The sequence below is a fragment of the Pantherophis guttatus genome, chromosome 1 (genome assembly GCF_059756535.1).
Source record: "Pantherophis guttatus breed Tessera chromosome 1, ASM5975653v1, whole genome shotgun sequence".
Taxonomy (NCBI): domain Eukaryota; kingdom Metazoa; phylum Chordata; class Lepidosauria; order Squamata; family Colubridae; genus Pantherophis; species Pantherophis guttatus.
The window spans coordinates 100,114,537-100,131,556 of NC_142063.1; the positions used below are offsets into that span (position 1 = coordinate 100,114,537).

General features: G+C 37.2%; 1 protein-coding gene across 2 annotated transcripts in view; it reads left to right on the forward strand.

The window, feature by feature from the left end:
* Positions 1-10,567, forward strand: part of PDE3B (phosphodiesterase 3B) — a 49,249-nt gene extending 38,682 nt beyond the window's left edge. For both annotated transcript variants that reach the window (XM_034417001.3, XM_087879330.1), the window contains exons 11-16: positions 21-110; positions 1,090-1,289; positions 4,360-4,563; positions 8,144-8,302; positions 8,711-8,945; positions 9,871-10,567. In XM_034417001.3, the coding sequence (XP_034272892.2) occupies positions 21-110; positions 1,090-1,289; positions 4,360-4,563; positions 8,144-8,302; positions 8,711-8,945; positions 9,871-10,076 (1,094 nt within the window). In that variant the 3' untranslated portion in view covers positions 10,077-10,567. The remainder of the gene's footprint in view (positions 1-20; positions 111-1,089; positions 1,290-4,359; positions 4,564-8,143; positions 8,303-8,710; positions 8,946-9,870) is intronic.
* The last annotated feature ends 6,453 nt before the right edge of the window (positions 10,568-17,020 follow it).

Sequence of the window (17,020 nt, forward strand, 5' to 3'; positions counted from 1 at the left end):
TAAAAACTGTATTATTTTAGATCACAATAGAATACATGCAACAGATGTTCTTCATGCTGTATGGTATCTGACAACGAGACCAATTCCCGGATTTCAGCAAATAGACAGGGGTAAGTCTGTAGTGTTATTCCACAAGAAGGCTGTGATAGAATAAAACAAATATACCTGAAGTAAATATACACTTGTCTGAAGAGTGCCTGCTTGAAACTAAATTTAGTGGCATATATAAACAATCAGATTTTAGGAAACTGATTGGATAATTGCTGACAGACTTTACTTCTTAGCCAAGTAAACTGTTTTCATTTGGAACCCTTCTCCTGAATAAAGCCTATATTTTATTGCAGTGGTCAGCATGATTGGTCAGCATGTTTCCAGCAACTAAAATACATTAGAGTAATACTTCTTTATTTAATTATTAAAGTAAACGCCTCAGACTAAAAATACTTGAAGTCTTTAATTTAATTAGAGCTTTTTAAAATTATTCCACTGGAAAAATGAAATAGTATTCAACAACCTGTTTCAATTAATATATGCCTCTTTAGTACATTCTGTTATTTTTAGCATCGTGTGAATTGGATGAATTATTTAATATTATATAAAGTGAACTGTGATGCTAAGGTATATATTTTTTAATTTATATCACTTGTGCCTTCCCCCATTTGTGCTGGAAAGTTTGTCTCACTAACTCAGAGGTTGGTGTAATTTACAGGATTTTTAAGAAAAGTTCAGCAGAATCAAAAATTCTACTCTAATAGAGTCCTGATTGAGGAAATATTTAATTGGATCCAGCCGAGTGAGATCTATAGATTGCTTGATATCAAGGGTGGGTTCTACTTACCTTTACTACCGGTTCGCAATGGGGCCGTGCGTGCTCTTTGGCTTCGCTCGTGCACGTGCGCACTCTTCTGCGCATGCGCAGAAGCGTTCTGATGACATCAAAGTCAGTGGGCAGAGCCTCCTGCCAGTTTTACTACCGGTTCTATAGAACCGGTGCAAACCGGAGGCAACCCACCACTGCATGATATGCTGAAAATGTTTATAAAAATACTGAATATTCTTAAAATGTTATTTTTATTATTATTATTTTAGATACAGAAAGTGATATTTCAGTGGACCATGTTGCCTATGTTTCCTCCAAAAGCTGTCCTGTTGTAGATGAAAACTATGGATATTTAGCATCAAATATTCCAGCCTTAGAATTAATGGCTTTATATGTAGCAGCAGCCATGCATGATTTTGATCATCCTGGTCGGACAAATGCTTTTCTGGTAGCAACAAATGCTCCACAGGTAAGATCATTTCCTGTATAATATGCTACCTAATTCAGCTATTAAATTTTAGCATTATATAATCAGATTTCCAGCAATTCTATTATTTTAAGTTTTATACTCGCAAAGCAGTATATTCAGCACCTGTTCAAAATTATGATGGTACTGAATCAGAGAAACTTGACCAGTCCTTGAAGTTGTGGCCATTGCAACATTCCCAAAGTCACGTGATTACAGTTTAGGCACTTGGCAAATAGCTTGTAGTTACGACAATTGCAGTGTCCCACCGTTACATAATCACCATTTGGATCTTCCCTGCTGGCTTCCCACAAGCAAAGTCAATGGGGAAGCCAGCAGGAGGTCATAATGCCAGTCCAGAGATGCAGTTAAGCAGCTCAGGAAGAGATATGCTCTGCAGAAGGAGATGGTACAACAGCAGCGGTCCCAACTTTTCCCTGCGGAACAAGACCTCACATCCAATTATTTGTGGAACAGTGTCTCTCTAGAGTTTCTGCATGATGGTTGCCACCCCTCCTCTCCTGCCATGGGCTTACAGCTGAACCCAACCTTAGATGGCCACATTCAGAGCGGGGAAACACCTCCCTCTGCATCCGTCCAAGTGTTGGTAATGCAAGCCAGGTTTGCCTTCTCATCTCTGATGAAATTGTAGATAAAGAGAAATTTATTACTGGCATTTAGCAGTTGCAGCTGGAGACCAAGGCTTCCAAGAGTCTGGTAATCTAGTTTACAAAATGGGATAATGCATTTTGGGATAATGAATTTCAGAAGTTAATTATATGCAGTGTGAAGGGGTTTTGTGGCTGCTGCTATTGTAGTGGTTCTAAATCTCTTTCCCATCAACTTAATTGGATGGTTCCTGGTCCTATAGTTCTGAGAAAATAGGAAAATTTCTTCCTGCCTACTTTCTCCATGCTATGAGTGATTTTATACGCCCTCCTTCAATCACGTTTCCAACTTCAGCAGTCCTAGACAGTCTAACTTTTCTTGTAGGAAATGCATTTGAATTTCCTAATCATTTTAATTTCAGCGTGGCAACCAGAAATGTACACAATATTTCAGAGATAGATGGATGTCCATTTTTGTAAGGGCACTGCATTATCACTTGTTTTATTTTCAGTCCCTTTCCTAATGATTCCTATGATGAAATTTGCATTTTTCATAGCTTCTGCACATTCTGGTGACATAGTAATAATCCCATTACCTGGCTAGTTATAGGCAGCTCAGTTCCCATTAGAATATACATGAGGTTAAGGCTCTCCCTACAACGTATATAACATTACATTCACTTGAACTAAACAATTCATTATTTAGCTGACCATCACCTTATTTAATGAAATCATTCTGAAACTCTTTCTGGAAAGTTTTTTTTAATCAAGCTGATTAATGTGATATCATCCACAAAATTGCCAGCATGCTGCTTACTTCTAAGTATAAATGTACACTTTTGCGATGAGTATGCTTTAAATATAATGCCTGTATCACTAATGATTCCCATGACAGTCAGGATGTAATATTGATTTTAAGCTGTTAGGAAGGGTACTTTGAAGTGCCGACAAACTGTTTTATCTCAGTCTAATCTATGGAGTTTCTCAGTTATCCAGGTCATTGTTTTCCCAAAGGTGCTTTTTCAGGAGGCAATGGACTTTCTTGTTTTTTTAAAAAAACGTTTCGCTTCTCATCCAAGAAGCTTCTTCAGCTCTGACTGGCTGGTGGGGAATGGAAGGATTTATATTCCTTGCAGACAGCTGGTCATTCTTTTAGAGAATAATTGAGGCCATTTGGATGTTTATCTGTATCCTCAGGATCACCTGAGTAGTGCAAATGGGTGTGGAGCCTTCTTGGCTACAGGATGTTTTCTGCCCTTTGTCCCTTCACTGTTGAAGACAAGTGTAGGCTCTTGGGGATGAGTCTGTGTTGTCTGCATCGTAAACTGAAGTGCAAATGGTTCTTGTAGTCTGCATTTTTTTCTGGAAATCTGTTTGTACTTCCATACCGTTCAGAGAGTGTTCTCCAAAGTAAAAAACAAGAAAGTCTAGTTGCCTCCTGAAAAAGTATCTTTGAGATCTCATTCTAATCTAAGACCAGAGCCTCAACAATTCTTATATTCAATAATCTTTTGAAAACTATGAGTCTTTGGAACCATCCAGATTGGCCCTTTGGCCATACAAGGGCAGAATAGGCTTCATTGCATCAATCTCAGCAGGAAATCATCTGATCATCAGGATCATTAAAATGTTCCCATTTCAGATAATTTCTTTGAAGCCCAGGAGCAATTGAAATGAAATTTGTCCTGCTTTATGTATCAAGTTAACTGTCATTGAAGTTTTGAAATCCTGATGTAATCTGATGGCTTTATGTATTTATTTAAAAATACATATAGTCCTCTATTTTATGCAACATAACAATAGTCACTGAGAGTGAGTTGGGTGGCCATATAAATTTCCTTAAATAAATAAATCAATAAACAAAAAGTAAAAACAGTAAAAAAAAAAGCATAAAAACTCCTGGTGTCCTAAAGGCAACCCACACTCCACACATCACTAGAGGTAAAGCATCAAAGTTGCTTAGCGAGACAGCTATAATTATTGCAGATTGTTCTGTCTCCACAATATAGTTACACACCTGATGGTGCACAACTGACACACCCATGATCACTGTGAATTGGATGCTAAAATAGCCAGATCACAGAAGAGGACTGTAGTTGTTTTAGCCCTTTTTTCACTCTATAATATTGTTTGGTTCTTCTCTTTTTCACCAAAAATCTGTGCTTTGAAGATTTGGCTTTAAGCTTCCCCCTCCCTGCTTCAGCTTTTCCCTCTCTTTTCAAGAAGGTGGAGAAGAATGACTAAGTAGATGCTTCTATGGTTTATTTGAACATGGTTCTTCCTTAAGAATAGAAAACTAAACTTAGTCTATGTTTGCTAGATCCAACTCAGGTGATGTATATCTAATTGTTTAGCATAATATTTCCCATGACCGCTTTATTAAATTTCTCAGTGATAAAATAAATTGGCTATTCCGGTTTTGTCAAATGACACTCTTTAAAATATTTGTACTAATTATTTTTCAGGCTGTGTTATACAATGATAGATCAGTTCTAGAAAATCATCATGCAGCCTCTGCATGGAGCCTCTTCTTATCACTACCGGAATACAATTTTCTGTCTAATCTTGACCACGTGCAGTTCAAACGATTTCGATTCTTAGTGATTGAAGCAATCCTTGCAACAGATCTCAAGAAACATTTTGATTTTCTTGCTGAATTTAATTCCAAGGTTTGTTGTTCTACTTAATATTATTTATTCATATTTATAGAAATCTATAGAAATATACAGTGTGTATGTATGTTACATAGTTTAGGCAATATTGTATACTACGTATTTAAATTTTTGCTTATTAATTTATGTTATTTACAGTATATAAAGAAAAGGTTTATAAATAAATGAAAAATTTAGAACAAAGATAAATTAATCCAACCAAAATATAATCAAATTGTTTCACTCATACATGTAAATGTGCTTAAACTGCATAAAGACCAATAAATTTCACATTTTAGCCACATATAAATAGGTTTTGAATGGCTTTTGAATGTGTTACATTAGGGCATGTTGAAAAAGTAATTCCTTATCCAGCTGTCACATATTTTATTTGTTCCTGTACACTTTTACATTGCATTAAGAATCATGAACATAGAACCATATAAAACCAGGAAGAAAAGTAGTCCTACTGTGGGGTAGAACAAGCCTCATATATTTAGGTGGTAGTGCAAGAAGGATTAGGATGAATATCACAACAATTCTTCTGTGGTAATCTTCCCAGTCCATCAGTACTTCCTAGAATGGTACAGGTAGCTTTTAATACACTTGCTGTAAAAAGGGTAAATTAGGTCCTTAGTTCTATGTTTTCAGAAATTTCTAAGTAATTTCCTTCTATAGCCAGCAAACTTTGGCTTCAGTTAAGACTATGATGCCAACTACATTTTCTCCCTCTACATCAGGAGTGGTTCTACTTACCTTTACTACCGGTTCGCAACAGGAGCGTGCACATGCGCATGCGCAGATCGTCAATTATGGCGGGTGGGTGGAGCCTCCCATCGCTTTTACTACTGGTTCTAAAGAACCGGACAGAACCAGGAGCAACCCACCACTGCTCTACATGTTATTATATGGTGCATTGTTATATGGCCTAGATCATAGATTGCATATTTCACATTATTGTTATTGGGGGAATGATACTCTCCATTGGGAAAGAGCAGTTACAGTTAGTTGAGGAGAGGGTACTAGTGAAATCATACAGTCCTGTTTCTATACAAATTTCTAAGTATGACTGGGAAATTTGTATTTAATTTGTATTTAACAACTCTTTCTAACCCATATCCTAAATTTCTTGGCTATTATATACCAATTCACTTTGACGTGCCAAATTCATAATTACTGATCAAATGTAATGGATTACAAATTTGTTCATCTCTCAGAATAGAAACAAAAAACAAGAATAACTTATAGAAAAGGGAAAAAGCACAAGTTTATTGTGATTTGCTTTTCTAATCTTATAATTCATTTAATCAGGCATATAAATTATAATCTAGAGACAGGATCAGCAGTGATATCAAGGGGAATGAAATTCTGAAGTTACAAATAATGATAATGAAATCTTAATAATACCCATTCACCAAGCAGTTGTTTGGTGTGACAGATATTTATGCACTGGGGATTTGATTAAGATTTTTATTCTGGAAAGAACAGTTGGCCTCAATTCAATTAATCATCAGAAAGATGTTGAACTTCTTAAGAGATTCTTGCTCAGACGAATTCTCTTCACAAGAATTGGCACTTTAATTATTTATAAGCTACGTGGCATAGCAGAGATAATCTCCACTCATTTTGGAGTAATCCAAATTCTAGGCTGTTTAATATATTGCCCTATCTGAGAGCTGGTTTGTTCTTTTATTCTTTTATATACAATAGTGACTGGCTAATTTATTCTGTATAAAATGTGTTAAGCAAATAATATATATTATGCTGGAAGATATGCAGATATAGAGATTCTTGATCTATGCATGATATCAGTGAATTCTGTAATAGGGTCACCTGAGTGATAATAGAGAAAACACTGAGATCAGTTTCTTATTGTGATACCTTTGAGGAATTTTAGCTAAGAACTATTAGCAGGATCTGTTTTGTAGTAGATAATTCATGTGTGTTTTATGATTATTTTAAGTTTTTAAGTGAGTTTTGCAGTTTGAAAAATCTAATCTAAATTTTATTGTTAAAAGTCTATGATGAATCAGGGTATCTTTGATTGTATCATAGGATTTGTTTTTAAATGGTGGATTTCATAATTGCTCTGAGTGGAAGTTGGAAATTATGTATATGTGTATATTGTAAAGTGTTCAGTTTATTCATTCCATCATGAAATGGAAATCTTGATTCACTGCCTGGAGGTGTGAAGGATTAGCTGGGAAGGAACAAATTCAGAATGAATTGTAGCAAGATAAAAGTGCTGTTTTTGTATAGGCCCTCTGCTAATAGGTTAGTTCCATCTTTAGCTCTTGACAAGCTGGTACTCCATCAGGTTTTCCTAGACTTGTGGCTTCTGCTAGAGCAGCAGGAATAGGAGTCATGGCCAGAAGACACACTGGCCTGTTCCTGCTCGCGCACCAATTACAACCTTTTTTAAGATCAGATTTATTTATTTTTATTTTATTTATTTTATTATTCATATTTCTATGCTGCCCACTCTCCAAGGACTCTGGGCGGCTTACACCAAAGACAGTATACTAAATAGCATATTGCCCCCAACAATCTGGGTCCTCATTTTACCCACTTCGGAAGGATGGAAGGATGAGTCAACTTGAGACGGTGAGATTTGATCCGCTGATCTGCTGAACTAGCAGTCAGATGAAGTAGCTGCAATACTGCACTCTAACCACTGCACCACCTCGGCTCCTAGAGATGCTGTCTATAGTGAATCATGACCTTTCATCTCCCACTACTGTAATTTGCTTTACGTGGGACTATTCTTGAACATTACTTGAAATTTACAGCATGAATTAAACATAATCCCTTACTTCCAGACTGATTGAAACCAGTGCCTCAGAGTGATACCAGTATTGTGGAGGCAGTATTATTGTTTTGAGTTCTGGGCCCATTTCAATATGTGGGACATTACTTAAAATATCCTTAATAGCTCAGTTTTTGGGGGTGCTCTCCTCCACGTAGGATCTGCCTGCCCAACTCATACAAGCCAAGTAGTCATATTAAGTATTCTTATTCTGGAAGGAGGTGGCATTTTTTGTTTCTTGAGGTCAAGCAGGCCCTTTCTTTGCTGTTATTCAGGAAATCAATGAAGATTTATGAGTGCGCTATAAGATTCCTTGAAGAGTGGCTGTCAAGTTGGCTAATGTGATGCAGTTATTATTGTCTTATACAAATATTTATACAGGTAACTGAACATAAATAAATTTCAGTGGATTGTGTGTTTTTAATTATTTGCTGAATTCAGTGGGTTTTTTCTGCAAGTATTAAGTGCAAATGCCAGACAGGAACAAAGAGGTGTATCTCAACAGTGAAATTGTTTAAAAATACTTTAGATAGGCAGGCAGGCAGACGTTCAATTTACTGCATTCAGTGATACTTAAATCACAAATAAGTGTGAACCCATGCCTCTTTCCTTGGAAGGAAGCCATATGTCTAGGAATTAGTTCAAATTACACATGAATACTGCAGAATATATGAACAAATTAAACTGTCCCTTTATATAAGAAACTCCCAAAATATTTTAATTTTATATATGAAAGCTATGAAGGGATTGAAGAAAATGTTCAATTTATGCCTTTGTCTCCATTCTAAATAGGTAAACATGAATGGACATGGTATTGAATGGAGTAATGAAAGCGATCGACTGTTAATATGTCAGATATGCATCAAGCTTGCAGATATCAATGGTCCAGCCAAAATTAGAGATCTACACCTGAAATGGACAGAGGGAATTATCAATGAATTTTATGAACAGGTAAACTTGTGTAAGCAGAACATATATGAGAAAATAATGCAAATAATCTTGTTTACGGAATGACTATTTGCATAAAATTGAATCTTAAAATGTTTTAAGTGTATTCTTTTACAGAGGGATCTAAAATCATGCCAAAAGCTAGAATATAAGTAATAAAAAGCCTGCAAGCTACCTATTCCTCTATTAGACCATTATTTGTGTGAAGATAATTTATCATAGAACTTGTCCATCTTTTATATCCTATTTCATCTGTTTAGAGAGTGTCTAAGTGTAATGCAATTTTAAAAGCAAGATCTAGTTATTTTGGCTCTTTGTAACACTAGGTAAGATTATGGGAAGAAGTCCCCTTTTTTTCTTCTAGTTTTCTGTCCAATCTGTCCTAAGTGTTTTGTATGTATAAATTTCCAGGGAGATGAAGAAGCAAACCTGGGGCTACCTATTAGCCCTTTTATGAACCGACATTCTCCTCAACTTGCCAAATTACAAGAATCTTTTATTACCAACATTGTTGGTCCTCTTTGCAATTCTTACGATGCAGCCGGCTTGCTTCCAGGAAGATGGATTGAAAGAGATGAGAGGGAAAGCTCTGAAGATTGTGATGCAGAAGAGGATAGCGAAGACGAAATGGAAGATTTAGGAACAAGTAAGAGTAAATGCTTTTATGGACAATTTTATTTCAGTTATACGTAGTCCTCGACTTACGAAGACAATTGAGCCCAAATTTTCAGTTGCTAAGTGAGACATTTGTTAAGTGAATTTTCCCTCATGTTACAACATTTCTATGCCTGAGTGGAGGCTAATGCCTCCTACTAAGGCAGCATTTAACATCCAGCTGCCTGTAATTACTGCGAGTTAATTCTTACCAGGCTCAAGGTCGACTCAGCCTTCCATCCTTTCTAAGGTGGGTAAAATGAGGAGCCGGTTTGTGGGGGCAATAAGCTGACTTTGTATAAAATATACAAAAGTATGAAGGCTATTGCTTAACGCATTGTAAGCTGCCCTGAGTCTCCGGAGGAGGGTGGCATATAAAATTTTTTTTTAAAAAAATTATTAAGTGAATCACTGCAGTTCTTAAGTTAGTGACATGGTTGTTAAGTGAATCTGGTTTCTTCATTGACTTTGCTTGTCCAAAGGATCACAAAAGATGATCACATGATCCTAGGACACTGCAACCATCATAAATATGAATCTGTTGCCAAGAAACTGAATTTTGATCATGTGACCATGAAGATGCTGCAATGGTCGGAAGTGTGAAAAATGGTCATAAATCACTTTTTACAGTGCCATTGTAACCTTGAACAAAGTCACTAAATGATCTGTTCTCGAGGTCTACCTGTACTTTCATAAAAGAAGATATTGCAATAGAATATCACCATTATACATTATCTAGGAAGCTTGCTTATTTCTTAATATTTTCTCCTGTAACTTCCAAATGATAACTGACCTCTTTTTTCTCCTCTCCTCCCCCCCTTTTCTTTAAAACAGGACATAAATTGAACATATGGTTTATTTTCTAAAAATGTGTTATTTATTTGAAGTGAGTTTGAAAAAAATGTTTTCTTTTGCAGAATTACAAAGAAGAAAAAACGGACAGGAAATATTTAGTCAACTAATATACCATTTGAACGAAAACCATAAAATGTGGAAGAAAATAATTGAAGAAGAGGAACTAAATAAACCAGAAGAAAATGAACAGTCAGAAAAAAACTCCTTATGTCAAACAGATGAGATTCAGGTCATTGAGGAAGCAGATGAAGAAGACGAACGACATTAAGAACAAGAAAAAATACTTTAAAAAGACTTCATAACAGTGTTCCAGACTGCTGCAAGAATATATTTTTACCCATAAAACTGGCGGTCAACTGACAGACCTGAGAGAAGTATGAAAAATAGTATACTGAATAATGTGAAAGGATACTTATTTCTTCAGCATTATCACACTTCTATGCACTTTTGCCACATGGAAATAAAAAGAAAATTCATAGACTTACTGAACATAGTACTGCATTCCATGATGAGAAGATTTTATGTCCAGCTTGGACTTCATGTATCTTGTTTTGCTGCCTTCATAAAAGTAACTTCTTAATATCAAAAGGGAATTAACAGTTTGGAGAAAAATCAATCCGAAATACCCAAGTTAAAAGGACATTCTGTTTTGCCCTTGAGAAAGGCCTATAATGTTTTAGACTTGGTATTTTGTTTCTAATGCGAACCTTAAAATCACTGTGCCTGTCAATAAGCAGTTCCCATAAATTTAATTTGCAAGAGTTTGATTGCAAGAGTTTAATTTGTAAGAGTTTGAAGTTATTGAATTGATTTAACCATTAGATGGCTGCAACCAGAATTGCCAGGTCCTTATGGTTAAAACTGAATTTCCTCTGCATCTGTTTGATGCTTTTGTTTTTACTGTGGCAAATAGCCTGCTATTTTATTTTTCTAAAAATGTACAGGTTTCCAATGTGTATTCAGGGTAATTTGCTAAATATACCCCTGTTGCCTTTTTCCCCTCATTGTTCTGTAAAAGAACATACAAGCTATTTAACTATTTTAATAATTACAGGATTTTATTCTTCTAGTCAATGTTATAAATACGTTCCACTCTTTCTCAGGATTCATGTTTAAAAACATGGCATGGCAGATTTTATATTTACAGACTTATGCTAATGCTAGATGGTCATTAAAAATTGACTTTTGCTCTGTATATAATCTTCATAAAAATTAAAAGATGGTTTTGTATAAATGTTCTAAACTCAGTTTTAGTCACATGGTATCCAACGTATCAGAAATATTATTGAATAAATTTTAATAGGAAAAGCTTGAAAGAAACATTACTATATTCTCATAAAATCAGTTACCCTGATCTATTTTATGTTAACTGAGTTTCAATTTCACTTTTTATAAAATATCTATTTGTACCTGGATGTGGCAGATAGATCAGTGGTGGGATTCAAGTAATTTAACAACTGGTTCTCTGCCCTAATGATTTCTTCCAACAACCAGTTTGCCAAACTGCTCAGAAAGTTCACAACCGGTTCTCCTGAAGTGGCACAAACTGGCTGAATCCCACCACTGAGATAGATCTATTGCTGTTCCGGAATTGTATTCTTAATTGCAGCCAAACTGTTTTATTTCTTCTGGGGCCAATAAGTAATTAACAATTACTTTTTTCTTTTCTTTAAGGGGAGTAATATTTGATGGCTCATAATATTCTCCCCACATCACCACCCAATATTACAGGGGAACAAGGTGATCAGTGCTAGTTTGAGATCACTTTATGTTTCCAAGGAAAATTTGTGAGATGCACAATTATGTGAAGTCTTGATACTTAATAGAAGTATCTATTATCTAAATAAAAGTATTCTATTAGTGTGCACTAATAGAATGCACACACAATAACGTTACATAAGCAAGGTAGGAGAGGCAATCTGATATAGTAGTTAGGGCTTAAGATAGAAAGTGAAATACCATGAGTTCTAGTCCCACTTAGTCACAAATCCAGCTGTGTGACTTTGGATCAGTGAGCCACTCTCAGCCCTAGAAAAGAAACAGTGGAAAACCACTTCTGAAAATCTTGCTAAGAAAACTGCAGGGTTTTGTCAGGCAATCTCCAAGAGTTAACAGTGACTTGAAAGCACCAAGAAAAAAAAAGAGGTAGGCAATATCCCTCAATTATTGGATTTATGTAATGATATAGAGATCTATGTATCTATGATACAGAGATACATGTATCTGAGAGGAAAAAATAGAGTTGCCTATGCCTTTTCTCCCACCTGACCAGTTTAAGGACTCCCTCAATGAAGAAAAATGCTGAGTACTGGTGGGAATGGGCTAGTGTAGGGCTGTCAAACTTGCGACCTGAGGGGCTGGATGCGTCAAGTGCTGGCCATGGCCACGCCCAGTTTAGCAAAGGAGAGAAAAGTCATGAAACATCACATGACACCACTATGACAACACATGTTTGACTCCCCTGGGCTAGTGCCTTGGAAAAACAAAAGTTTCCTCCATGAAGCAGAACTGGAGATGAGAAGTAAAAAAAAAAAAAAGACTTATTCTTGGATCTCAACTGCTGTAACTGGTTGTTAGGAGACTAGAAATAAGAGCTGGGAGAAAAGTAGTGGGGAAAATAGTTTAAAGACTTAAAGAAGAAAAGAAATGCTAAAAAGAAGCAAAAAGTCAAGAAGGTTCAAACAACAAAAGTAGAGCAGCAGCAATGGTCCCAAAACTATAAACTGCTACCACGACCTCTGAAGACCTCTGGCCCTTCCTAAGTAATCCAAGTGAGCAAACGTTACCCAGCCAATTTTCTTTTTCTGACATATAAATCCCTCTCCAGTTGTTTTTTATTCAGAAATTCCACCTGATTAGGCTTTCTTTGTATTTAGTTGATTAATCAAGGATTGCATCTCTCAAAAACAACAATGGTTAAGGCATCATCTGGAATAGACTATATTCTGTTTTAGAATATAGCACAGGATAACAACTGAGGGTTGTTTTTAGCTGCTTACATTCAGTCCAGCACTTCTCAGACCACACCATCTTAGTTTGTTGTTCTAGGTTAGATGCAACTTGAGTGCTAAATTTCACTATATTTGAGCATAAACTCAGTAGTAATTGGCTAGCTCAAAAAATTATCTTGAACAATCATGTATTCTGGAATGTTGGGCCCATCTTTCTTTTGCACATTACTTTATGAGAAAATTATTGAGAATCAACAGAAAAATAAAGGGACTCTGCCATTTCAAACTAAAGAAAGCCACTGGTATTTCCCATTATGAACATGGGATACTATCCCCATTCTTGACCTTTGATGTTAAACTAGTTCATCTGCTCGTGTCTTTCCATACGGTAACAATTCAACTGATTCTTCCTTTCTTAATCCATTGAAACTTCAGCACCTTGGAGCTCCAGATTCTGATTTGGACTCTGGAGTATGCTTCAAGTAAAACCATCAATAATAATGGGTCAAAAGTCAAAAGGATTGAAAGGCATAGAACCATGAGACTACAGAAAGAGGCTCCTTAGTAGTCACGATTTGCATGGGATTTATAGTCGTTAAGCCCAGCACTATGGACTCCAATTGATGTAAAGCAGAGGCTTTGAAGCCTGGGATAGGGTAAAGCTGGCCATTGGGAATGATTCAATACTTAAGACATTGTCTTTTCCCCACCTGTATGTTTTAGCAACCAGCTGCTAGAACTCTTGCTTCATTCCCTAAAATTGTCTGTTTGTACCTGCATCCAGTTTGCTCTTCTTTGCAGAACTTTTTGGCAACCTTAGAAATGTATTAGTTTATTTATTAGTTTGATTTATATGCCGCCCTTCTCCGGAGACTCAGGGCGGCTTCCAATGCTTTTAAGCAATAGCCTTCATACTTTTTATATATACCTGCTTAGTAGGGCTTTTGGCCCCCCCTAAGCGGTGTTCTGTTTTATACAAAATCAGCTTATTGCCCCCACAAACCGGGTCCTCATTTTACCTACCTCGGAAGGATGGAAGGCTGAGTCAACCTTGAGCCTGGTGAGAATTCAACTCGTAGTAATTGCAGGCAGCTGGCAGCTGAATACTACTTTAATAGTAGTTTAGTCCACTGCACCACCAGGCTCCTTCATCTCTATGAACCTCTCTTGGATAGAAAAAAATACCTTGCAAGTCCTATCTGCCTGCCAAACACAGTGGCTCCCTATTTCCCTAATAGGTGTCCATATTGCAACTTGGCCATATCATATTGCAACTTGGCCATATCATCGTTTTTCCTGTAGAACAGAAAAGGCCATTTTCAGTTCAAGAACTTTGATATATCAAAGGCTCCATGAATTTCAACAAGTGTAAAACCATTATGGTTCTATCTTCAGGATCTCCACCTTTATTATGCCACCTTCCAGTTTTTAGCTATGCCTCAGTGTGGACTCCAGCCACCTTGACTTATTTGTAGATAAAGAAAATGTTGGCAGTCACACAGCTGGCATCTCATATATGGAGGAAGGCCGGGCTTCCCATCCATGTCATTTACTAGAGATTAAAATATATGTCTGAGTCCTTCGGGAGTAGGGCGGTATACAAATTTAATAAAATGAAAAAATGAAAATGAATGTCTACAATAACAATGGGAGCAGATTATGTTCATTTCCAAATGCACTACTACTTTCTCTGTTTTCTGTTCCAGGCTGCCTTCAATGGTTTCCAGAACATTTTGCATCCCTATAGAGCAGGGGAGTCAAATTCGATTTCATTGACGGGGGCATCAGGGTTGTGATTGACATTGGGGGGACAAGGGGGGGGCATGGCCACCTCAATGTCACTCATGTTGGAGGCACCTGTGGTGACCCAAGCAGTCTGCCAGCAAAAACGGGCTCCCAAGCTCCGTTGTTGGCTGCGACAGCCTGTAACCCTCTGCCAGTAAAAATGGAGCTTGGGAGGGCTCAGCTCTCCCGAGTTCCATTTTCGCTGGCAGAGGCACTGCAGGCCAGTCCTTTGCTGTTTCTAGGGCAGCTCAGTGTGCCAGATCTAAGCACCCCGTGGGCCTTGAATTTGACACCCCTGCTATAGAGGATTGCACTTTTTATTTATTTATTAGTTCGATTTATATGCTGCCCTTCTCCAGAGATTCAGGGCGGCTTACAATGAGTTAAGCAATAGCCTTCATACTTTTGTATATATACCTGCTTAGTAGGGCTTTGCCCCCCTCCCCCCCTGCGGTGTTCTTTTTTATACAAAGTCAGTTTATTGCCCCCATAATCCGGGTCCTCATTTTACCTACCTCGAAAGGATAGAAGGCTGAGTCAACCTTGAGCCTGGTGAGATTTGAACTTGCAGTAATTGCAAGCAGATGGTGCTATTTAACAGCACTTTAGTCTGCTGCACCACCAAGGCCCTTACGTGTGTTTTTCTCACATGAAGTAATTTCTGAAGGGCTTCCAGAACCCATATTCCACCTCACATTCCTAGTCTAGATTGATTATTTTCCAAATTATTAACAACTATGTTCAGTTAAAACCAAATGAAACTCAGCAACTTTATCATAACTCAACTGAAATCAAACTGAATAGAAACCAGATTTCTTTCTGGCTTTTATAGAGTTGATTCTAGGATTCTGCTAAAAATACTTTTAAAACACCATAGAATCCTTTTGCCAAAGAAATGACAATTATATATTGTGTCCTGAAGAATGGCTTAGTTTACCTTGATATCACAGAATGTTTTTGTTTAAAATGAATTTTGCTAAATTTTTCAATAAAGTATTTTAAAAGATATTTTCTCTGAAATTCAGCATATAATAGTCACTTTCTTTTTTAAATTTTCATGGTTTTAAACATATCTTTTATTTCTATTGGCCTAAATGTTGAGATAATAGTTATTATTGACCTATATTTGATTTGTAAGAGGAGCAGTTGATAAAGTGCAGAGAAGAGCAACAAAGATGATTAGGGGACTGGGAGGCTAAAACATATGAAGAACGGTTGCAGGAACTGGGTATGTCTAGTTTAATGAAGAGAAGGACTAGGGGTGACATGATAGCAGTGTTCCAATATCTCAGGGGTTGCCACAAAGAAGAGGGAGTCAAACTATTCTCCAACCCACCTGAGGGTAGGACAAGAAGCAATGGGTGGAAACTAATCAAGGAGAGAAGCAAAGTAGAACTAAGGAGAAATTTCTTGACAGAACAATTAATAAATAGAACAACTTGCCTGCAGAAGTTGTGAACGCTCCAACACTGGAAGTTTTTAAGAAGATGTTGGATAACCATTTGTCTGAAGTGGTGTAGGGTTTCCTGCCTGGGCAGGGGGTTGGACTAGAAGTCCTCCAAGGTCCCTTCCAACTGTGTTATTCTATTCTATTCTATTCTATTCTATTCTATTCTATTCTATTCTATTCTATTCTATTCTATTCAAAAGTGATAAAGTATGATGTATTTGGTTCTTTCACCTGGGGTCTCAGAGGTTTGAACTGCAAATCGCGCTGGAATTCATGTTGCAGTAAACATCAGTTTTGGATATTTATCTATTAGATTTGGTGCATTTCTTTCAATAATTAAGGGCACTGGACACAATCCTCCTCCTGTGTCTGCCCGCAATAAACCTTTGACGTGAGTTGGAGTGAAAGAAACTACCCAAAGGCTAGTAGGGTAAGACTAGAAGCTGACTCTCCCCAGTGCTAGAACAACTTCTGAATCAGTATATCACAATGGCTCTCAAGTTTGTTGGCACTGTTTATGAAACTTCCATAAGGAGGCCATCACTGAGCAGAAAGACACTTTTTGCTTATTCACAAAGTTGGCAAGTGTGTCCCTGAGTCACTTGTGTTCCTCAAGGCTAACATGACACATCCAGGAATAACAAGAACAGTGTGTCACTCAAACTTACTTCAGGCAGAGAATTTTAACCAGAATTTGAAACCATGGCTTGTTTTAAGGTTGCTTATTGCAACATAGTTTTGTGTGCTGCCTCAGAAAAAAAAAATTGAGACGCCACTGCTCTTGGATAGGTAACCATACCACCCACGTTTGCAAGAATGTCCATGGCCAAATTCCTGCAAAGAAAATAACTAGGCTTCTTTTATCCCAAGGGTGTCAAACTTGATTTCATTGAGGGCTGCATAAGGGTTGTGTTTGAGGGCTGGGGTGGGCGTGGCCAGGGTGGGAGTGGCCAGCTCGACATAACTCGTGTCGGGGACACCTGTGGTGGCCCGAGCATTCTGCCAGCGAAAATGGGCTCCCAAACT